Genomic DNA, 25635 nt, shown 5'->3' on the forward strand with positions numbered 1-25635 from the left:
TCTGTTTCCTTTACTGAAATTTAGTTAATATGAAGATGATTAACTAGAAGGCAGAGTTTTTCAACCCCATCATTATTGACCTTTTGGGCAAAATAATTCTTGTTGTGGGAAACTGCCCTGCACACTGTAGGATATTTATCAGCATCTCTAGCTCCTATTTGTAGTTATGACCACAATAAATGGCTCTAGACACTGCTAAGTGCCCCCCACGAGTCAAAATCATCTCCAGTTGAGAACGACTGAGAAAATGAGAAAAGATGGGCAAAGTACCTTCTAAAAAGCTATAGCCAAGGGAAAGCGCCTTGAGCTCTAGGACAATTTAAGCATTCATTAACTGAAAGAATGGCATACAAGGCAGGGACATGTCATTCATTGATCCCTAACATCAGGAAATACTAAGGAGTAAGGGAAAGTGCGGGATTCAGAATGGGGAAGAGGAAGTCTTCTTATGCTGTTGAATTATCTTCCATTGCTGAGGGAGTTATTGGATGAGTTGTTGGAAGCTGTATGATTCTACATCACCCCTGGAACTTCCCCTAACCTCATGAGAGTTCTTGGCCCACATGAAAATCACAACATTTTAGAGCAGAGGTTTTCACAATAAGTGGCTCATGTGCTGCTATGTCCCAGAGGGCTGTCTCTGGTGTGTCCTGGGCATTATTACTTGAACCCCTTCTTCCAGGAAAAGAAAGAGTGAGGGTTGCTAGCTTTATCTAGGATCAATTGCAAATTCCCAAATCAACACCTTGAGCTAAAGAAACATGGACCTGACTGGCTGCAGTGTGATGATTCTTTAGTCATCTAAAGCAGTAGTGGGGATGTGGGGAAAATGTAAGTGATGGTTTCCAGTCTTCAATTATTCCCATGTTGCATGTAAACCACTTAGCACAGTGCCTGTAATGTAGTTACATTCTGATTTATAAACAGACTTCTTTTCCTGAGTCGCTTCTTAGGGAAAGATGTTGATATTTCGTGTGTTGGTGACTTTTTAATCTAATTCACAGTAAAATGAACATGTGTCATTTAGTGGAATAGCTATTTAAGTTAAAAAATGGTCATTTGTGCACTACCTAAAATCACGTTGAAGACTGCTATTGATGTACATTCCAACATGATACTAGGCTGACAAAAATGATACTAGGTTGGACAAAACCATGGTGGGAAAAACCAAAGATCCCTGATGATGGTGGTTGTAGTGGTTGCTGTGAGTGGAAGGGGTATGGAGGGGAGTAGATCTGGATATTAAGTGAACGCAGTTAGTATTCCAAGTGAAAGTGACCCCTATTGAAGAGGCCAGGAGAATACAGGATCAGTATGAGGTGTCTCTCTATATGTGTATGCGTGCTTGTCATTTATGTAAATTGAATGAAGAAATCTGAAGAAGATATCCTTGCATGATTGTATGGGAGCTTGGACCTGCAAGATGCCTTTTACTTCTGAGATATTGTGAATCATTCTGTGATGTTTGACCCTGGAGAATTGGTTTGAAAGTTCCAAGACTCAATATTATTTTTCTTTTTTTAGGCTGTTTTAATTTATTGACAACATTGGTTTATAACATTATATAAATTTCAAGTGTACTTCATATTTCAACTTCTGTATAGACTACATCGTGTTCACCACCAAAAATCTAGTTTCCAACTGTCACCATATGCACATGTGACTTTACCCCTTCCACCCTCCACATCCTCCTTCCCCTCTGGTAACCACTGATCTGTTCTCTTTATCTATGTGTTTGTTTGTTTGCTTCTCTTCCACATATGAATGAAGTCATATGGTATTTTTCTTTCTCTGTCTGATTTACTTCATTTAGCATAATACCTTCAATGTCCGTCCATGTTGTTACAAATGGCAGTATTTCATCTTTTTTATGGGTGAGTAGTATTCCATTATATATATATATATGTACTATATGTTCTTTATCTGTTCATCCATCAATGGGCATTTAGGTTGTTTTCAAGTGGTTGCTACTGTGAATAATGCTGCAATGAACAAAAGGGTCCATATATCTTTTGAATTGGTGTTTTCGTGTTCTTTGGACAAGTACCCAGACTTGAATAGCTAGATCTTATAGTATATTTATTCATAATTTTTTGAGGAACGTCCATACTGTTTTCTGTAGGAGTAGCACCAATTTACATTCCCATTAGCAGTGTATGAAGGTTCATTTTTGTCCACTTCCTCTCCAACACTTGTTATTTCTTGTCTTTTTATTTTTAATTTTTTTATTTTACATTTTTTGGGAGGAAGATTGTCCCTGAGCTAAAATCTGTTGCTACTCTTCCTCTTTTTGCTTGAGGAAGATTGTTGCTGAGCTAAAATCTGTGCCAATCTTCCTCTATTTTATGTGGGATGCTGGCACACTGGGGCTTGATGAGTAGTGTTAGGTCTGCACCCAGGATCTGAATCAATGAACCCTGGGCCACCAAAGCAGAGTGTATGAACTTAACCACTACACCACTGGGCTGACCCCTCTTTTCTTTTTAATATTACCCATTCTGATGGGTGTGAGATGGTATTTCATTGTGGTATTGATTTGCATTTCCCTAATAATTACTGATGTTGAACGTCTTTTCTTGTGTGTTGGCCGCCTGTATACCTTCTTTGGAAAAATGCCTGTTCAGATCCTCTGCCCACTTTTTAGTCAAGTTTTGTTGTTGTTGATGAAGATTAGCCCTGAGCTAACATCTGTGCTAATCCTCCTCTGCTTGATATGTGGGCCACCACCACAGCATGGATGATGAGTGGTGTAGGTCTGTGTCTGGCATCTGAACCTGCAAATCTGGGCAACAAAAGTGAAGCTTGTCAAACTTAACCACTAAGCCATGAGGCCAGCCTCAAGTTATTTGTTTTGTTGTGTTAAGTTGTATCAGTTCTTCATATATTTTGGATATTAACCCCTTATCACATATTATTTTTGAATATCTTCTCCCAATTGATAGGTTGTCTTTTGGTACCATTGATGGTTTCCTTTGCAGGGCAAAAGTTTTTAGTTTGAGGTAGTCCAATTTGTTTGTTGTTCTTTTGTTGTTCTTGCCTGAGGAGACATATTCTAAAAGAGTCTTCTAAGACTCATGTCAAAGAGCATACTGTCAACGTTTTCTTCTAGTAGTTTTATAGTTTCAGGCCTTACATTCAAGTCTTCAAGGAATTTGAGTTTTGCATAGTATAAGATAATGGTCTACTTCATTCTTTTGCATGTGGCAGTCCAATTTTCCCAATATCATTTATTAGATTCAATAAATATTTTTGTTCTGCACTTTATATGTGTGAACTTCTATTCTCAAAAACATCAATGGCTTCTTATTTACAACCAACTCTGAATATGCCACAGTGTGTGTGTGTGGGGGGGTCTCCTTCCTCAGTCTACTCTCATGAAAAGAGCCATGAGCAATGTATGGGGGATGCTCATATTCCTTTTGCCAAGCAGAGTGGATTCGTACCTATAACCAATGTGTAGGGAAACTTTTAAACAAGAATTCTCCTCCCTGAAAAATGATGTACTAAGAAACTTACTGAAAAACTGAAGTAAACAACCAGGGCAGGAAAAATACAAAAAGAAACAAGGTGCAAAGTACATGCTTGTGTGATAACCTTGATGCTAACCTCAGAATCTATGCTAAACTGAATTTCTAATCTTTGCTATATACAGGAAACCAGGGTTAGAGAACAGAATGATCTTTTTTGGTAAAATGAACCCTGGAACTGATGCAGGGATGGCGAGCCGAAGAGTCAAAAGAAAGATTTCTTGGACTCTCAAGGTCTGGCAGTAGTACTCTTTTATTTAGAGAATAGTATGGAATAGCATGGGGACAGGACCCATGGGCAATAAAGAGCTGCTGCTCTGAGTTGAGGGTTAGGGCTAAATTTATAAGGCACGGGTACACGACTTATTTTTACTGGAAAAAGAAAAGATGATGTAAAAAGTCATTAAATGATTTCAGTGCAGATGGGGTCTGGTTATTGTGCAGTCGTATAACTTTAGATACGAATCTGGTCATACAGATCGGCATGTAGGTGAGGATGCCCTGGGCTTCTCTCCCTGGGGCAGCCTTAATCTACATCAGAGCCACACCTAGGTTTCCTTGAGAACCCTCCTCAAGGATGCAATTAATTTGAGAGCATTTCTACTTTAGCTACATGTGATTCTCTCACAAAATTATTTGCAAGGGACAGCCAGGTTTTTCTGTAAAGAACCAGAGAGTAAATATTTTAGGCTTTTCCGGTAATATAGCCTTTGTCACAACTACTCTGTTGTTGTTGCTTGAAGGCTGCCATAGACAATACGGAGATGAATGAGTGCAGCCGTGTTCCAATTAAACTTCCTTCACTACAAGATGCTGCCGGTCAGATTTGTCCTGGGCCACAGTCACTTAACTCTGTTCTAGAAGATAAGAAAGAAATTGCCCCATGTCCAGACTTGAAATTGAAATGACTCAGTTTCAATGATTAGGTATGGCTTGAAATAAAATTAGTAACCTTAGGGGAAACATCTCACTGTTGCCTTTACTTAAAATAATGTTTTAGGGAGAAAAGAAGAGGGGGATTAGAGATTTAGGACAGGGATGTTGGAAAGACAGAGAACAGTGCAGGGAAGAAAAGAGACTGACAAAGACAGAAAATTGTATCAACGTATGAGAAGCAACAAAATATTGGGAAAGAACACTTAAATCTTATGACCAAGTTCTAGCCTTGATTCTGTCACTAGCTTTTATTTGTTTGTTAGTCTCAGAACTTTAATATGCTCTTGTAAAAAATGAATACCCACATAAAATAATGGAGAAATAGCAGAAGTTAAGAAAATCTTTGATTCACACATCAGAGTTTTGTGAAAGTGCCAATAGAGCTAATTAACGTCTCTTTCAGAATTCCCTTCTCATTGTTCTGTCTTCCTCTTTGTGGCCAGATCCTACCTCCAACCCACAAGATTAGATGGGAAAGCATACCTAACAAAAGAACCATTAATTTGTATCATAGAAACAGACAGGGATGTGTACCTGGAAAACACAGCTGTCAGAACAACATGTAGAAATACCCCATGAAATAGCTTGGAAACTTGGAACTCCTGAATATGATAGGCTGGTGAGGCATTTATGGAGAGAAAACATCTTACTGGATTAGAAAGAAATGGGATCAGGAAGAAAAACAGAATGTAGATGGAGGATGAAGTGAAGCTGAAGGTCAACATAGAGCATTGTAAATGGAAATGACAAGAAACAGGAACAGGACTTATAATACATGGCCGTATCAATTTGTCAATAAAACAATTTTCTGTCAGATACATTTATATCCCCAACGCGAAGATCAGCACATAGTAGGAACTCAGAAAAACTGATTTTTTGGTGACTGTCCTCTCAGACATTCATTTTCCACCATCCATGTTGTTCCAAGTGGAGTAGAGAGACCCACTTATTTGCTGCTGGGTTGGTAACATAAACAAGAGATCACAGAGGCTGGAAATTTAATCTCTGTCACTGAATCTTACTTCCATATGGGAGGAAAAGAAAGACTTAACGATCACTTCTAGGAAAAGGAGCAACTTGATAGTCTTCATGGTGGTTCTCCAAATGCACTTGGAGTGATGCAGAAGAATGAGGGCACAGTCCAATTTATAATCCCCAAACCAATCTTCTCTCTAGTCCAAGGCCCCAGGGCAACAGGTGGAATATGATAGGAGACACCCAGATGTTCATCTGGAGGGGCTTCCTTTTCTCAAGTATGGCAAACATTGTTGCTAGGTTAATTGTAAACACAAATAAAAAGGGGAAGGTGGGATTTGCAGTAGACACCATATGGCTAAGACCTTCTCATGGCTATGGTTTATTATGGGTTTCCTGCAAAAACAACACAAGATCACTGCTCAACACAACTCTGCATCAGTCGAAAACTGAAACACTTCTAATACAAGTGATATATAAATGCATCTCCCACTGTATATATTCTCCCTCTATGATTTTTTGTAAACTAATTTCTTATGATTCATAATTATCTCTAATATCAAAAATTCCTAGCCACTAGAACAGGGAGAATTAAAGTTTGTTGTTTAAGCCACGTAGGCAAAGGTAGTTTGTTATAGCACACCGAACCGCTTAACACAGTATTCTCCTTCATCTTATCCCCACCAAACTTCATTTACCTACTCCAATGTTTCCATGCTCAGAGCCCATCTATCATTTCCCTTGATCCACACCATGTATGCAAAGGACTCCTGTGTCAGGGCATATACTACAAGCATCCTCAGGATGATCCATAGAATAACATGGAGTTTGGGAGAGTGATATTGAGCAACCGAAACAGGATGTCTGTGCTGCCTCCCCAGAAAAGAGTTGAAGAGATAAAAAAAAACCTCTATAGTCAGAATTTTACGACCTCAGAGTCATAAATCTGTTTTCTGCAAACTTATCTGCCTTTGCACTTTTCTTTTGTTTATTGGGCAAAAGATGACATAATTTGGGCTGGGATTTGGAGGTTCTGGTCGCGGGAGAGGGGTCAGATTGCGAGTGGACATCACATCTACTATAGCCATAAAATTCCAGCTAGAAACAAGAAAGGTCTTAGAGACCTGGGACATATAGGCAGGTGAAACCTTGGAAAGTGCAGGAAATTTGTGATTTTTAAAACTTACTCCATCTAGGTGTTACCCTTACCTAGCCTCACAGACTTTCGGATAGATTACAGAAGAAAGACAGAGCATGATGTTACAGTAGTATCAATGCCTTGGGAATAAGGACAGCTGGAGCTTCATCTTAGCTTTACTATGAACTAGTTGAATGAATGTGGATGGCTGAATTTAACTTTCTGCGTTTAATGTCATTATCTGTTCAAAAATGTGGTGGGAACAGTGACCTTAACCTTATTCATCATGATAGTCTCAATGTTTCACACAGAGTCTGGCATAGAGGAGGTGACCAGTATGCTTATTTTGATTAGGTTGAATGAATAACTGAATAACCTTTCAAATTCTATCTTCATATAACAGCTCAATTCCACGTCAATCCACTTACTTAGCACACAGTTTCAAGAGAAAGTTCATAAATATGAAGTAAGGAAAGATGTTGGACATAATTGGTCCAGGACAAAATGTTTTTATTTAGCTACAGGTTTCAGACATAGGAGGAAGGTAAAGTTGACTAACAGGGGATGGGTCATGAAGAGATCAAGATGTTTAGTTGGCAGCGATGGTCTGCCTAATCCAGTTCACGTAGTTGTAGACCTTGGTGTAGACACCAGGCTTGTTTCTCTGAGCACAGCCATAGCCCCAGGAGACAATGCCCTGGAGCACTCCACTGCAAGCCACAGGGCCACCAGAGTCACCCTGAGCAGGAAGGAAGAGACAGTTAGGACGCTCAACTATGCCCAGATGGGAGAAAGCCTCCAAGATGTTCTTCTATTATCTTGGAGCCATCTTCCCAGGCTATTGATCCTTCAGACAGTACCTTCTCTTCCAATGGAAACCCACCCCTCAGGCTCCATACCACATCCCTCTTTCCTTAGTTGCAGACCTGTGGGATCCAGAAGAGGTGGGGATTGGAGAGTATAACTCTGCCCAGCTAGCCCTGTTCCTGTCAAAGAGCTTCCTTCCACACTATGACTCCTGGGAAGGGTGCCTCAATGCTGTTTGCACACCATTGTCTGTGTACCTTTTTGCCCTTAACCCTAACCATTACTATGGCAAAAAGGAAATCCATCATTTATCCCAAATCTATCCCTCACCCCTCATAATCAGTCTCAGACACAGCTTTTCCATCTTCTGTGTTTCAGGAAAGGGGAAATAAGGCAGAGATGCATGAAGGTGAGCTGGACGAAGGAGTGCCAAGAAACTAACCTGGCAGGAGTCCTTTCCACCCTCTAGGAAGCCTGCACAGAACATGTTGCTGGTGATCTGGTTTGGGTAGGAACTGCGGCAAGAACTATCGGAGAGGATGGGAGCATTCAGACACTGCAGGAGGTTAGGGTAGTTGGCTGTTGGGTGCAAGAGTGAAAATGGAAGAAGATTACCCAGACGATTCCTGGAAACTTCTTTCCCAGTATCTCTCCTCTCCCTCCCAGTACTCCCACACTTTCTCTAAGATTGCCAGTAGCTGCTATTTTGGAAGCACAACTTTTATCTGGAAGGTCTTCCAATCAGTTTTAATTCCCAAGTGATTCTCTCTCCGACACTAGCTTCAGTGACCTCAGAACTCAAATGCGGAGACTATTTCTCAAGCAGGTCTGTCCTTCAGGAAGTACCAAATCGCTGAGCCTCTGTTCTGTTGACCTCCTTAGTTTCTAGTTCTCTGCAAATCACTAATCACACTTGGCATCTTTATCATAGCTCATTTGTGTTACGCTTTCCAGCAGAGGAACCATCCTCATTGTAATTAATGTATTCTAAGTCTGCATTTATCCCCAAACTGTTCTCTGTGAACCTTGCCCTGAGTGACAGTTTGGAGTAATTGAACCTGAACATGCCTTTCACCTCTAGGGTTCTCAGACTTGGTGCTTCTGTTCCAGGAGACACTTACAGCCACTGCTGAGGGTGTTTCCCCAGCCAGAGATGAGGCACTGGGTACCAGCAGCTGGGAAAGATGCTGGCAGAGAGATCGCAGACACTTTAGAGTTGATGGAGGCCGGGGAGCTCAGTTTAATCAGCAGGATGTCATTATCGTAGGTCCTTGAATTGTAGCTGGGGTGGCGGATGACCTTGGCTGAATTAATGAATTGCTCATTGCCCTCAGTGACTGCAATGTTGTGTTCTCCCAGACGCACCTGGAATCGGCTGGATGAAAGGATTACAAGTTGCCTCAGTATCCAACTTGAGCTTTGTCCCCTTCCCAAGACACCCCAGTCATGAGCACAACGCAGACACCATCACCTTCCAGCATTCACACTCACAGGTAATTGTGCCCTTAAGGTAGTCCTACCAGATGTAAACGGGCTGGAGTATTCATTAGGTAGGTGTCACTACAAGCACAGACTCTCAGCCCACCATCCTGTTAGAATAGTTAGGTTTAGGAATGGAACCAAAGGACCCCAAGCAAACAGTGGGAGATAGATTGGAATGGGTGGTGATTAATCAGCACCTGCCATTTCTCCTCTGGTTGGAATGACCAATTACCGTAGGGAGATGTGGCAGGAATCTGGGATCTGACGGACTATTAAGGGAGCAGAATGAGTTGTGCTTATCCTTATTCTTGACTATAAATTGCATGTATGCTATTACCTCCATATGCCATTTTTTCCTGGTTGAGCTATAATGACTAGGACTATTCACTCATTAATGCTCTTAAGCTAGTTCTAGGCACACTTCATCACTCACTGCTTCCTCTCCCATGTGTTTAGCACCATCATTTGGAAGGACATCAGGGAACTCTAAGGGTACCTTCCCATGCAGTAGTCCCTCAATACATCCAACAATGTCTTGGGGGGAAAATGAGGCTTTAGGATCTCAAAGCACACCCCTCAAGTCTGAGACTGTAGTTTACCCTGATTGTGCTTTGGCAGGGCTGGGGGAAGAGTGGATGTCAGAGAACAGGGATGTTTATATTGGTTACTTACGACTGGTAGCAGTGAGCAGCAGACACAACCCACTGGTTACTGATGAGTGAGCCACCGCAGATGTGGTAGCCGACGTTCAGAGACACCTGGTAGGGCACGGAATTCGCCTGACAGGTGTAGCCCCCGACAATCTTGTCATCATCGTCAGTGGAGGAAGCAACTGACAGAGAAAAGTTGGAAACTATTTGCTAAACAGACCCATCTTGGAATTGTTACTCATCACCAACTTTTTGCCTATTAACCAGAAAAGAGCAGATAATGTTTTCTTGTCACACAGAATCAGGAAATGGTGAAGTTAATGTAATATTTTTCAAAAACTTATTTTTTTACACCTTTGAAATGCACCCTACTTATACTATTATAAGTATGCAATTTTTATACCTTACATTTTATAATTATACTGTTTGTTTCACATTTCTACCCTCAACACACACTCACAGGAACACATTCACACAGCAACTCACATGTCAGAGACTCTTTACATAAGAACTGCCCTGGACACAACAACTTGATGTCATAAAGAATACTTTTACACATAACCCTGCTCAGCAGCCATGGAAATAGGTGTTGAATAAAGCTCTGCAGTACGCATGGTACTGTTTACTTGTGCAGCTGGTATGGGGTAGATATCCCCATGGGGTAACAGAATGGAAGCTTTAGAAGCTACCTGAGAATGTTCTGGTCTGGAAGGAAATAGGAGTTTTTACTTTTGATCCTCGAGTTTCTCTTCTTGGTTCTTTCCTATAATTTTCAGAAAGTAATCTCATAGAACATTATAAGTTTCTCTCTCCAACCATTCCCCTTATGGCAATTATCTTTCCAACAGTTTTCAATTTATTCATCATTCTGAAGTCTGACCCACTGATTTATTAAGCTTCTTATGGCTCCAAAGGCCTGTGATTATATTATGGGTGTCCTATTTTTCAAATATTTTAGAGCAATTTTGGGAAAGACATTTACAGGTGTAGAGACAGGTGTATTGAATTTATGCCCAGCCAACTTGGGAAAATTTAGTAGTAAGTTTATTAATATAACATTTAGTAGCATAAAAATAGAAGTAGTCATTTCTCTATTCCTTTTGATAATTGAACGACACATTTTACTCTAGAGAGATTTCATTAGCAAAGATGTTGTAAAACCCATAAAGGGTTTTATGCCCATAGCTTTTATTCATGAGATATGAAATATCTTTGCCTGTTAAGATGCCCTTTAGCACAGAGGAGACTCAGGCTCTCACCCTCAAGACCTCTTCAAGGAGCACAAGGTTAGTCATTGATCTCAATTATTAACTCCTAATCCTTGGAAACATCAAAACAGCATTAACTTAATGTTGACTATACTTTCCTTTTCTCTCATCCTTCATAGATTTCACCTTGAAGTTCAGGGCAATTCTGCCTCTATCCAATCTACCCTGATCAATCGTGCTTACTGTGATGTTTTCCCATATAGCGAGACAATTATGTGTAGACATGTGTACTAGACACTGTTGTTTCGAATTTATAAGCCTCTTGAGTACAGAGATTACATTCAACATCCAGAGTACAAAGTGCAAACTTAAATATCTGATAGATACCTCCTGGTTCATTTATTCTTAAATATGTAATAGGCAACTACTGATTTATTTACTAATAGAGACTCACCAGCGGCTCCCAGGAGAGCAAGAAAGATCAAGAGCTTCATGGTTGCTCACTCGATGTGGACTGGGGAGTAGGATAAAGGGTTTTCAACCACAGCTATTTATACCTCTAGCTTTGTCATTGACACCCATGGCCACAGTTGTCAGAAATGTGATTTCACTGGAAACTCACAAATCCAAATTTAGAATTGAATTCTGTGCCAAGTTGAAGATAATTCAGCATCAGATTTAAACATCAACATTTGTCCACTTTTCCAGAAGGTTATGGAAATGGAAATAATGAACCACCCGAGTGGGATCTGTTCTCTTAATAGAAAAATAAGTTGGAGTAAGGTCACAGAACAGGGCTCCAGGTGTCCTGATTCCCAGACAAAATGTTAGATATTTGGTTATCTCAAGTGTGAACTTTTATCCTCAGTACTATCTTGAATGCTATACCCTGATGTTTAATTAACATGGGCTTTTTTATAATTATATAATTTTTCTTGTGGTCTTCTAGTCTTGTATATCCATGCTAACTTTTCATTATTAATAGGAAAAACTTGTTCCCTTGAAACAAGAAAAATTGTTCCGATTTGAAACTACCATAGGCTAAACAGGAATGTGGAAGAATGATGATAACTTACATTTATCTAGAACTTATTGAATATTAGAGTTATTCTCAATATTTTGCCTATATTAGTTTAGTAATTCTCATAACAACCCAACAACATACCTATTATTACCCCCACTCTACAGATGGGAAAAGTGAGGCACACAAAAGTATAGAGGACTTGACCAAAATCATGCATCAAGTACAAGGTATAATCAGGATTCCAACCGAGGTAACCTGGCTTCAGAGTCTGTGCTCTTAACCACTACACAAAACTTCCCAAGAAAGTTCACCAGAATCTGGAGACTAAGATAATACAGAATTCCTGGCCAATGATAGCACAACTGAAATTTATGGAGTGCTTCTATGTGTCTGGCACTGTGGATGGGATTTACATGCATTGACTCATTCAATCCTCACCAACAATTCTATAAGTGTTGTTATGATTATTCCCATTTTATATATAGGAGAAAGTGATCCTTAGAGACATAATCTGTTGTGCTCAGAGTTTTATAGCTATTATATGGTTAGTACAAGATTGAAAATCAAGCAGCCTCATTTCAGTGTCCATGTCCTCCACTGCAGTGACATGAACACAATCAGGGAGAATGATCTGAACTCTACCAGTTAACAGCTATTCTGGGGAGCCAAGAGAATTCTCAAAATTCCAAGAAATGGGTTCCCGAAGCAGGAATTGTCAAAATTAATGGGGTTGTGGCAGAAATATCCAGAGTAAGTGAATCTCAGTGAGAACCAACCTCTAGTCACATGTAGCCAGATTCTAACCCACAGAATACATTTGAAAGCCTTTCCAGGATGCTATTCCTGCATTAGCCAAACATGAAAGGATCCTTTCTGTTTCCTTTACATTTGATATTTTGCCATAATGAAGATGATTAACTAGAAGGCAGAGTTTCTCAACCCCAGCACTACTGACATTTAGGCCAGATAATTCTTGTTGTGAGGAACTACCCTGCACACTATAGGATATTTTTCAGTGTCCCTGACCTCTAGTTACAAGTAACACTAGCCCTTCCTTCTGGTTATGACAACAAAAAATTGCTCCAGATATTGCTAAATATCCTCTGGTGTTCAACAGCATCCCCAGCTGAGAATACTAATCCAAAGAGAAAAGATGGACAAAGTAGCTTGTAAAGCTATAGCCATGGGAAAGTGCCCTATGGTCTAAGAAAATATAGGCACTCGTTAACTACTGAATGAATGGCACACAGGGCAGGGGGCTGCCATTCATTAATCCCTAAACATCAGGAAATGCTAAGGAGTAAGGGAAGCGACGGGGTCCAGAATGAGGAAGGGGAAGTCTTCTCATGCTGTTCAATTATCTTCCTTTGTTCAGGAAGTTGTTCAATAAGTTGTTGGAAGTTGTATGATTCTACATCACCCCTGGAACTTCCCCTGAACTTCATCAGAGTTCTTGGCCCACATGAATATCACAACACTGTAGAGAAGAGCTTTTCACAACAACTGGCTAATATGCTGCTATGTCTTAGAGATCTCTTCCTTGTGTGTCCTGGGCTTTATCACTTCAGCCCTTTCTTCCAGGAAAGGGAAGAGGGTTACCAGCTAAGGGATGTTATCTAGAATCAATTGCAATTTCCAAATCAACAGCTTGAGACAAAAGAACACGGACCTCACTGGCTGCAGTGTGATGATTCTTTAGTCATCTAAAGCAGTAATGGGCATGTGGGGAAAATGTAAGTGATGGTTTCCAGTCTTCAGTTATTCCCATGTTGCATGTAAACCACTTAGCACAGTGCCTGTAATGTAGTTACATTCTGATTTTTAAACAGACATCTTTTCCTGAGTCGCTTCTTAGGGAAAGACATTAATATTTCATGTGTTGGTGAATTTTATCTAATGCACATTAAAATGAACACATGCCATTTAATAAAATAGCTATTTAAATAAAAATATTCACTGGTGCACTACTAAAATCATGTTTAAGACTACCAGTGATGCACATACCAACATGTTACTAGGCAGATTGTTGGACAAAATGAGAGTGGGAAAACCAAGGATGCTTGATGATGGTAGCTGTAGTGGTTGTGGTGAGTGGAAGGGGTATGGAGGAGAGCAGATCTGGGTACTAAGTGGAAGCGATTAGTATTCTAAGTGAAAGTGACTAGGAGAATGCTCCCTATTGATGAGGCCAGGAGAATAGAGAATAAGTATGAGGTGTCTTTGGACATATGTAGGCATGTTTGTCATTTATGTAAATTAGGTGAAAAAATCTGAAGAAGATATCCTTGCATGACTTGTGGGAGCTTGGACTTATAAGATACCTTTAATTTCTGAAGTACTGTGAATCATTCTGTGAAGTAAGACCCTAGAAAATTGGGTGGAATGTTCCTAGACTCAATAAATACTCTTTCCTGTACTTTATGTGTGCCAAAATTCTGTTCTTAATAACATTCATGAGTTATCGTTTACAATCAACTCTGTATATGCCACAATGTGTGTGCAGGGGTTCCTTCTTCAGCCTCCTCCCTAAAAATAGTGATATATAGGGAACACTCATATTTCTTTTGTCAAGCAGAGTGGGTTGGTACTTATACTTCTTTTCCTGATTTCAAACACATGGTGGCCCAGAGGCATGTGTCTGTGTTTAATTAACCTGTATTAGTCAAATCTCTTTCCCATGCACATGGCTTAGTGGCCTTGGAAGGATTGTTTAAATTTGTGCCTAACTGGGGGTTGATTGGCCTTGGCAAATATATTGACATTTGTATTGGCAGGAGCAAGGATCTTGCCCCTAAAGGATTTTATGCTCTTTTCCTGAATGGAATCTGTTTCTTTCCTTAGCTATTCCAGCCACTTTTCTTGGTAGCACACCACTAGTTACCAAGGCCGTGCTGGCTCTTTGCCACAACAGTGTGTAGGGAAATTTTTAAGCAAGAATTCCTCTCCCTGAAAAAAGATGTTCTAAGAAACTTACTAAAAAACAACCAGGGCAGGAAAAATACAAAAAGGAACAAGGTGCAAAGTACATGCTTGTGTGATAGCCTTGATGCTAACCTCAGAGTCTATGCTAAGCTGAATTTCTAATCTTTGCTACATATAGAAAATCAGGGTTAGTGAAGAGAATGATGATTTTTGGTAAAATGAACCCTGGAACCACACTTTGGTTTCCTTGAGAACCCTCCTCAAGTATGTAATTAATTTGAGGGCATTTCTACTTTAGCTACATATGATTCTCTCACAAAATTGTTTGCAAGGGTCAGCCAAGTTTTTCTGTAAAGAACCAGAGAGTAAATATTTTAGGCTTTTCCGGTAATATAGCCTTTGCCACAACTACTCTGTTGTTGCGTGAAGGCTGCCATAGACAATACGGAGATGAATGAATGCAGCCGTGTTCCAATTAAACTTCCTTCACTACAAGATGCTGCCGGCCAGATTTGTCCTGGGCCACAGTCACTTAACTCTGTTCTAGAAGATAAAGAAGAAACCATTAAATGCCCCATGTTCAGATCTGAAACTGAATGGTGGCTAAGTTTCAATGATCAGGTATGACTTGAAATAAAATTAGTAATCTTAGGAGAAACATCTCACTGTTGCCTTTACTTCAAATAACGTCTAGGGGAAAAGGAGGAAGAGAGGTATTGTAGATTTAAGGCTGGAATGTTGGAGAGACAGAGAACAGTTCAGGGAAAAGAAGATACTGACTGAAATAGAAAACTGTATCAAACTATGAGAAGCGACAAAATATTGGAAAAGAAAATTTAGATGTGGTGACCAGAGTTCTAGCCATCATTACGTCACTAGCTTCTTTGTTGTTAATGTTCTTCTTTGGACTTTAATATGTTCATGTGTAAAATGAATACCCACAAAAGTAATGGGGAAATAGAAGTTAAGACAATCTTTGATCCGCATATCAGAGATTTGTGAAAGTGCCGAAATGACCAACTCATGTCTCTGTCAGTATTCACTTCTCATTGCACTGTCTTCCCCTTTGCAGCCAGATCCTATCTCCATCCCACAAGATTAGATGTGAAAGCATATCTAATAAAAGAGCAATTAAGTTTTATCATAGAAACAGACAGGTGTGTATACATGGACTATCAGAACAACATGTGCAAATGCTCCCATGAACTAGTATGGAAACTTGGAACTCCTGAATATGCTGGGCTGGTGAGACATTTATGGAGATAAAACATCCTATTGGATTGGAAAAAATGGAATTAGGAAAGGAAACAGAATGGAGATGGTGGTTGCAGTGAAGCTGAAAGTCAAAATAGAGCATCGTAAATTGAAAATGATAAGAAACCAGGAAAGAAGTTATAACACATCCCATATTAAATTTTCTATAAAAAAGTCTTTTATCAGATACATTTCTTTCCCCAATACAATGTTGAGCACATAGAAGGAAGTCGGGAAAACTTGTGTTTTGATGATTGTCTCCAAGCTCCATCATCTAATCCCTTCAATATGCCCACCTTGAGTCTATGGAATGTATTTTCTACGTTGAAATAAATTGATATTATTCAGCTCTAAAATATTTTTCTATTATAATTTTGGAAACTATGCTTTGGAAAATCGGAATAGAAACTGTGAAGCATCCTGAATTCACTCTAGGGACAACATATAGATCCTGTGGGACTTAAGTTGGTGAGCAAACCAATCACAGGGCTGTAACCCTCAGAGCCACAGTCATTGTCGCTTTCCTACTCTGCTCCTTTTGAGGGACAGTCTTCAGGCCACAAGCATTTAGCAAACTTAGCAGAGAATACGTGTTCACTTAGAGCAAGTCATGTCAAGCTAACCCCATCTTCTTTTGGGTTAGCTTATTAGAGTGAGGAATTCTGAGAAAGACTGGGAAGTAGCATGCCTTGTTTTCAGCAAAGTACTTGACAATGTTTCCTCAAGATATTTGCATTAAGGAGCTAAGACATACATGCTCTTGATGTGGTTCTCTGAGGTAGACTCAAGGCTGGCGAATGATTATCTCCAAAGTGCTATCTCAGAGCCCATATTAAATGTAGCAGAAACTCCATGAGGTTTTTGATTTGAGAGCACAGAAAGCCAAATAGTCAATTCACTAATGACCCAGAGCTGAGAAGAATCACTGTCACAGATGACTGAATCAAGGCACCAAAGAGATCACATTGAATGTAAAAATATGCCTGGCTTGTCTTAGTAGCTCTCCAATTCTCTTAGTTTCTTAAGTGCTAATATCAGAATCATCTGACTCATAATTCAGATATAATGCCATTCCTAGAGAGATGGAATTCAAAGAGACCAAGGCCAATGACACAGGATCAAATCACATGGTCAATCATCCTTCTGGGATCTTGTCTCCTCTGGGCTCAAGCATCTCAGCTGTTGCCACGTTCCTTGTGGTCTATCCTCATTGACTCACTGTATCCAGTAAAAGGGTGTTCTCCTGTCCCCAAGTTTTTGTCTTAATACTCACTTGGTTCCCCATTTACTTAGAAACATTGTTCAGTCTTACGCTTACCAGTCTCTGGAACAAAACTGTCAACCCCTAAGCCTGAATTACTGCCTCTTCCATCCATCAGATGCTTACAGCTAACTCCCTGGGCCTCCCCCAGTCTTCAGACCTCGACTCCCAGTCACCACAGCTGCCTACTCTCACTGCTTCCTATTGCCCATTTCTCAGGCCTGTGGTGATTTTCTTCTCCAGTTCCCTTGATTTAAATAGACATAGGCAAAATAAATTCTGTCCATGGAGGATAATCTGCCTGGTGAGAGGAATGGATTACCTGACCCTCAGGGATGGCTAAAGAGATGGTGACCTGGAGAAGAGGTCCCCAAGGGGACATGGCCATTGTTGTCAAATATCTGACATATTGACATGTTAGAAAATACAGAATTGTGTCACAAAGATACAGATGATCCACAAGGATTAGGACTAAGGAGTGAACATTATAAAAGAGCATGTCATGGCTCAGTGTAACAAAGAACTTTCTAACAACAGATGGCAACCCATCTGGGGAGCAGCAAAAGGCTTCTCTCTGCTGTATCAGAGGAGAGATCTATAAAGTCCTTTCACAGTTTTGAGAGGAGGTTTTGATGTTATGGTAAACTTTCCTTCATCTTAGTCTTTATCACTCAAAAAGTGTAATTGTTCATACAGATAAGTACACTTTTGTATTTGAGACTCTACGAAGCAAACTGTGTCAGCAGTCGCCAGTTGGTTGGGCTGCAAGAAACTCAGGTAGTGTGCAAGTGTGGCCTGATTTGGCCTTGCTAATTGGTGAGTGGCAGCAACCTGAATTGAAACTGGGATCTCAGAGGAAGCAAAGGTTGTCTCTGGGCCAAGAGTTGCCAATCTTGTGGCCCATAAGCATCATGAGGAGGTGGTGGTTAGAAATGCAAAGGAATTCTGATTATTGGGAGGGACCAAGAAGCTGAAGTTTTGAAAAGGTCCTTAGAGTGACTCTGATTTAGGTGATTTGGGGAACTCCCTTGGGGAAACACTACCAGAAACATTTCCTTTGAAACCTTGACCAGTTTGGAAGGATGGCAACTATTTTAGTGAATGTATTTTACTGACAGGTCTATGTGAGAGATATGAGCCCTCCCTAGGTGAGACAAGGTTAAAGAGGGTTCCATACCCTGGATCTGAGCCCAGGGAGGGTGGAAACTCCTCAGTTGGCTGCCATGGTGTTCTGAATCCACTGGATGTAGTTGCAGACTTTGGTGTAGACTCCAGGTTTGCCTTTGAGGGCACAGCCTGCACCCCAGGAGACAATGCCCTGAAGGATTCCATTGCAGGCCACAGGCCCCCCCCGAGTCCCCCTAAAATGAGAAGAAGAGAATGTCAGAAGTAGTGCCTCCACCTCTTTAGCAGATGCAGAGTCCAGGGCAGGGATGGAGGGAAACCCACCTGGCAGGCATCCTTCCCACCCTCAAGAAAGCCCAGGCACATCATGCTGTTGTTGATCAGGCCTGGGTAGGCTTTGCGGCAGGTGGTGTTAGAGAGTATGGGGGCCTTCAGGCATTGCAGAGAGTTAGGGAGCTTAGACCCATTGCTTTCTTCCTTTTCTGTGGGAGAGCTCATTCCTGCACAAGGGCATGGTGATATTTGCTATCTACAGATATTGAATAACACCCACCTATGCATGGATATGGACTTTTCCAATACCCTTTTTCCAAACTCCTTACAGAGTAAGCTTCTGCAAAGGGCAACAAAGCCTTTCTAATAACAATAATAACAATTAAAAAAAAAACTAGTACTATCTTTTTTTGACCACTTACTATGTGCCTTTTACGGTTCTAAGCTCATTACATGTATTATCTCTTTTAATCCTTATACTCAACCAGTAAGTGAGGTATTATTATTATCTCCATTTTGCAGAGGAGGAAACTTACATATGCTAGTTCAAACAAATTCCCACAAGAAAACTGAGCCATACAAACCTAGGCAGTGTGTCTCCACAGCCCTTGACCTCCTCTTGACCTTAGCCTGACTGTAGTGACTCTTCTCTCAGTGAGTCACCCTGAGGCTCACTCACTAGCAGAAGGGTGTGTACTGCTCTAGCCAGAGATCAGGCACTGAGTCCCCATCTTGGTGCAGGAGCTGACAGGGAGATGGTGTTCACACTCTTGCTGAAGATGGCTGGCTTGACCAGCTTGATTAGCGTGATGTCATGCCCTGTGGTTATGCTCTTATAATTGGGTTGTTTGATGATCTTGACCATACTGATGATCTGTGTGGTCTCTTCCAAGACTGTGAGCTTATGTTCACCCAGTCTCAGTTGGAAGCATCTGCAAAGGGAGAGAAGAAGACACAGTCCTTTTGCTAATCAGCTGGGTCTTGCTTTCACACTCATAGTCCCACCGTGTGGTACCCCAGCAGGAGCTTACAAGCAAATGAAACAACCCAAGAGAAAACTGGCTTCATATATGGAGTTGCAGAAATCTTTATCTGATAGCAGATTGTATCTTATGTGGAAACAGAGGCAATGAGCAGAGCACTCTCGCTTTTGAGGCTCTCTAACATTAGCTAGAAGTTGACTACAGGCTGTTCAAAATGTGTCAAGAGAGAAGAAAATGATGTGGACACCCAGGAGGTCAGGAGTCCCTGGAGACAGGGCATCTAAAGTTAATTATAGTGGAAAGTTGCACATTAGTGGGCCTAAAGTTTCAGGTAAGTAAGATGAATAAGTTCTACAGGTCCACTGCACAACATTGTACCTATAGTGAACAACACTGTATTGTACATTTAAAAATTTGCTAATAGGATAAATCTCATGTTGTTTTATTACTACAATAAAGTAAAATTTAAAAAAGAAAAGAAAAGAAAAGAAAGTTAATTAGAAAGTCACGGTTTAGTGAAGACTAAGATGCTGGAATTCAGATCATGAAGAAGGCTTTAACCATAGAGAAGAAGGAGACATTTTATTGAGAGATGAGAGGATGCTCAAGAAGATGGTTACAAAGCAAGTTTTCCTTATTAGCCCGTGAACCTCTCTGCCAGGGCCTGTCCTCCTAACATGATGAGTGAAAGCCAAGAAATCAACCTGCAGGTGGTGTCAACTGCCACCCACGGGGGCTCCAGGTGCCCACATTTATGGTCTGTAGCAGTGAGCAACTGACTGCACCCACTGGCTGCTGATGAGGGTGCCGCCATTCATGTGAGATCCAACATACAGGGATAGCTGATAGAGAAGGACATTGATGTCACAAATATAGTCCCCTACAGTTTTGTCATCATCATTGTCACCACTCATGGGTAAAGCCCCTAGGAGATGAGAAGGATGGGGAGAATATAGTTGAAGATCATGCTTTGTCCCAAAACTTCTGGTAAGAAGGTAGATTTGAAAATATGCAACATAGCACTTCAGGTCAGAACACTGGGGGTGTTCTGCTAGTCTAGACCTCTGTTTTCTTCTTTTCCCAAATGAAAACAGTTTTAAACATGCTGTTTGAAATATAATACGGAGATCTTGTCAAGATGGTGGCGTAGGCAGACTCTGAACTCATCTCCTCCCATGAACACAGCCAGGTTACAACTATTTTTGGACAAATTACCCTGGATATGAAACTGAAAACTGGATAAAAAGAACCCCTCACAAAAAAGGACAGTCCTCACTAAGGCAAAAAAGGCAGAAATTCCTTTTGGAGAGAACAAAAGCCACCTTCAGCATCAGCGGAGTTTCTCAGCCAGCCAGCTGGGAGCCACCCTAAGGTACGCAGCCCTCACTGGAGGAGAGAGGTCCTGAGGAGGGTCCCAATACTGCTATAAGCATCCTTCAGAATCAGCACAACTGAGACAAGGGTCTTACTATCTGGCTTTGCTGGCTATTAACTGCAGAGAGGAATACTCCCAGAAAAGCTATCAGACGAAAGCCGAAAAGACCTGCATCTTAAAGGGCCCATGCACAAACTCACCCATCTCAGCAACCTAAAATCACCAGAAAGAAAGCTGACAGTCCTTTGGTGAGAAGAAACTCACCTGCTAGGCTCTGGTTGCATCTTGGTGAGAGGAGAGACCTCTCCAGAGACTGAGACATTGCTGGTGGCCATTATTGTCACCTAGTCCAGGTGTGCTGACACAGGCAGATGCCATTGAAGTTCTTCCCCTGGCCTGTTAGTCCAGGGGTCTGCCACACCCACTAGAGTGCAGATTTAATCTAGTTCAGTTGAGCAGGCAGCCTGCTCTAGGGACCGGCCCTGCCCAACAGCAAGCCCTCAGGCTACTTGTTGGCCTGCATTGACTGGGTGCCTTGATCCTCTACAGGCAGGGAAGTGTGTCCACCTCTGTGGGGCAAAGCCTGTGTGAGGACCAGGGCAACTGTGGGGGACATTGATGAAGAGGTGGGGGCCTATGCAGTTGGGCATTGGGTATGCTCCAGGAGGTTGGGAAGTGTGCATGGACCAGGACTGTGTTCACGGTGTATGTGATCCTGTGGGTTGTGAGGCTTATCAGTGGCAGAAGACCTGTACTTCACAAATAGCCATAAAAGGGATCAGCCCCACCTTCCAAAGCCTGAAACAATTGAGTGCTCCCATGCCTAGGGCCAGACCCACTCAGCTGTATTCCTAAGAGAACTGACAATAGACTTGTAGACCTCAGGCCTATAGCAACGGTAAGCTCCTGAGCCTAGCAACCAGCTACACTGGGTACCAACCCAATTAATAGGAAAACTGCAACAGGAGTGTGCTGTTAGACCTTGCAGCCAATGGTGCTGAGGTTCCCCAAATCAGATTTACAAATAGCTGGCCAGGGAAGGAAAGACTAGGCTCCCTGGGTACCTAATTAAGAGCAACCCTGCCGCAGCAGAAGGACACAAGTAGCCCAAAAAGGGGTCACTCCTGGGTCGTTTGGACTGATGATGAGAGGAAAGCCCACTGCTGGGCCTCAAAAGGCATCTCTTACACAAGGCCACTTCTCCAAGATCAGGAGATGTAACCGACTCACCTAATACATAGAGATAAGCACAGAGAAAGAGGTATAATGAGGAGACAAAGGAATACATTCCAAACAAGGGAACAGGACAAAACTCTAGAAAAAGGACTAAATGAAACAGAAACAAGCAACCTACTTGACAAAGAGTTCAAGCAAAAACTCATAATGATGCTCATTGATATTGGGAGAAGGCTAGATGAACATAGTAAACTCATCAACAAAGAACTTGAAAATAGAAAAAAAGAACCAAGCAGAAATGAAGAATGCAATACTGGAAATGAAAAATCCACTAGAGGGACTCAATAGCAGAGTGAATGATACAGAAGAATGGATCAGCCAGCTAGATGAAAGATTAGAGTAAATCACCCAAGCTGAACAGAAAAAAGAATTAGACAGAATAAGAACAGTCTAAGAGAAATCTGGGACAATATCAAGTACACTAACATTTGTATTATAGGTGTCCCAGAAGGAGAAGAGAGAGACAAAGGGACAGAAAATCTATTTGAAGAAATAATAGCTGAAAATTTTCCTAACCTAAGGAAGGAAACAGTCATCCAAGTACAGGAAGCACAGAGAGCTCCAAACAAGATAAGCTGAAAGAGGCCCACATCAAGGCACATTATAATTAAAATGTCCAAAATGAAAGATAAAGAGAGAATCCTAAAAGAGGCAAGAGAAAGGCAACAAGTGACATACAAAGGAAAACCCATAAGGCTATCAGTGAACTTCTCAGCCAAAACTCTACAGGCAAGAAGAGACTGGCATGACATATTTAAAGTGCTAAAAGGAAAAAAACCTACAGCCAAGAATACTCTATCCATCAAGGTTGTCACTCAGAATGGAAGGAGAGATAAAGAGCTTCCCAGACAAGCAAAAATTGGAAGAATTTGTCACCAAGAAACCAGTTCTACAAGAAATGCTAAAGGGACTTATTTAAGTGGGAAAGTGAAGACCACAAATAGGGACAAAAAAGTTACCAAACCCCCGCCCCCCGAAAAAACCAGGCAATAAAATCACTGGTAAAGGTAAAAATATAGTAAAGGTAGAAGATCAACCAACTGTGAAGATAATATGAAGGCTAAAAGACAAAAGTACTAAAAGTGCCTGAAATAATTGAAATAATTATGAGGGTAATGGATAGACACACGCAAAACAAAAGATTAGATATGATTTCAAAAACATAAAATTTGGGAGGAGGGGAGTGAAAAGGTGGAGTTTTTAGAAAGAGGTTAAGCTAAAGAGTCTATCAACTTAATATAGACTGCTATATACATAGAATATTATATAGCATCCTCATGGTAATCATAAATCAGAAACATATAATAAGTAAGCAAATAAGTAAGACAAAAGAAATCAAACATATTACTAAAGAAAGCCGTCAAACCACAAGGGAAGAGAGCAAGATAAAAAGAAAGGAACAGAGAAGAACTACTAAAACACTCAGAGAAAGAAAACAACAAAATGGCAATAAATACATATTTATCAATAGCTACTTTAAATGTCAATGCACTAAATGCTCCAATCAAAAGGCATAGGGTGGCCAACTGGATAAAAAACAAGACCCGTATATATTCTGCATACAAGAGACACACTTCAGACCTAAAGACACTCACAAACTGAAAGTGAAAGGATGAAAAAAGATATTCCATACAAATTGCAAAGAAAAGAAGGAGGGGTAGCAATACTTATATCAGACAAAATAGACTTTAAAACAACAACTGTAACAAGAGACAAAGAAAGGCACCACATAATGGCAAAAAGAACAATCCAACAAGAAGATATAACTCTTGTAAATATCTATGCACCCAACATAGGAGCACCTAAATATATAAAGCAATTATTAACAGACATAAAAGGAGAAATAGTAACACGATACTCATAGGGGACTGTAACACTCCACTTACACAAATGGATAGATCATCCAAACAGAAAATCAATAAGGAAACACTGGCCTTAAATGGCACATTTGACCAGATAGACTTAGTAAATATATATAGAACATTCCATCCAAAAACCAGAGAATACACATTCTTTTCAAATGCACATGGAACATTCTCCAGGATTGATCACATAATAGGCCACAAAACAAGTCTCAATAAATTGAAGGAGATCGAAATAATACCATGCATCTTTTCTGACCACAAAGGTATGAAACTAGAAACCAACTACAGGAAGAAAATCAGAAAACCCACAAAAATGTGGATATTAAACAAAATGCTACTGTACAACAATTAGGTCAACGAAGAAATCAAAGGAGAAATGAAAAAATTCCTAGAAACAAATGAAAATGAAAATATGGCATGCCAAAATCTATGAGGTACAGCAAAAGTGGTTCTAAGAGGGTTTATAGCAATTCAGGTCTACCTCAACAAAGAAGAAAAATCCCAAATAAACAATCTAATAGTGCATCTAAAGGTACTGGAAAAGCAAGAACCAACAAAGCCCCAAATCAACAGAAGGAAAGAAATAATAAAAATCATAGTAGAAATACATGAAATAGAGACTAAAAAAACAATAGAAAAAATTAATGAAACCAAGAACTGGTTCTTTGAAAAGATAAACAAAATTGACAAACACTTAGCTAGACTCACCAAGAAAAAAGAGAGAAGTTTCAAATAAATAAAATCAGAAATGAAAGAGGAGAAATTACAATGGACACCACAGAAATACAAAAGAAAATAAGAGAATATTATGAAAAGCTATACACCAACAAACTGGATAATCTATAAGAAATGGATAAATCCCTAGAAACCTACAGTCTTCAAAAACTGGACCAAGAAGAAGTAGAGAGTTTGAATAGACCACTCACCAGTAAGGAATCAAAACAGCAATCAAAAACCTCCCAAAAAATAAAAGTCCAGGACCAGATGGCTTCCCTGGTGAATTCTACCAAACAATCAAAGAAGAATTGGTACCTATCCTTCTCAAACCTTTCCAAAAAATTGAAGAGGGGAGGCTTCCTAACTTATTCTATGAAGCCAACATTATCCTGATACCAAAACTATACAGGACAACATAAAAAAGAAAATTACAGGCCAATATCACTGATGAAAACCAATGCAAAAATTCTCCACAAAATACTAGCAAATTGAATACAACAATATGTTAAAAAGATCATACATCATGATCAAGTGGGTTTCACTCCAGGGATGCAGGGATGGTTCAACATCCAAAAATCCGGAAACGTGATACACCACGTTAACAAAATGAAAAATAAAAATCACATGATCATCTCAATAGATGCAGAGAAAGCACTTGACAAGATACAGCATCCATTTACGATAAAAACTCAAAATAAAATGTGTGTGGAAGGAAAATACCTCCACATAATAAAGGTCATATATGACAAACCCACAACAAATATCATTCTCAATGGAGAAAACCTGAAAGCTATCCCTCTAGGAACAGGAACCAGACAAGGATGCCCACTGTCACTACTCTTATTTAATATAGTATTGGAAGTCCTAGCCAGAGCAA

The 25635-nt window shown here is 40.4% G+C and overlaps 1 protein-coding gene and 1 pseudogene across 1 annotated transcript; both read right to left on the reverse strand.

Moving 5' to 3' along the window:
* Window positions 1-7069: 7069 nt before the first annotated feature.
* On the reverse strand, window positions 7070-11333 carry LOC103542227 (cationic trypsin-3-like). The gene is made up of 5 exons (XM_008509164.2): window positions 11178-11333; window positions 9538-9697; window positions 8505-8758; window positions 7826-7962; window positions 7070-7315 (listed from the first exon to the last, which is right to left on the reverse strand). The coding sequence occupies exons 1-5, from the start codon at window positions 11215-11217 to the stop codon at window positions 7166-7168; spliced, it is 741 nt and encodes a 246-aa protein (XP_008507386.1). The 5' UTR covers window positions 11218-11333; the 3' UTR covers window positions 7070-7165.
* Window positions 11334-18288: 6955 nt separating this feature from the next.
* On the reverse strand, window positions 18289-20479 carry LOC139083036 (trypsin-like; annotated as a pseudogene).
* Between the last annotated feature and the right edge of the window lie 5156 nt (window positions 20480-25635).

This window comes from Equus przewalskii, chromosome 4 (genome assembly GCF_037783145.1).
Source record: "Equus przewalskii isolate Varuska chromosome 4, EquPr2, whole genome shotgun sequence".
Classification (NCBI taxonomy): Eukaryota; Metazoa; Chordata; class Mammalia; order Perissodactyla; family Equidae; genus Equus; species Equus przewalskii.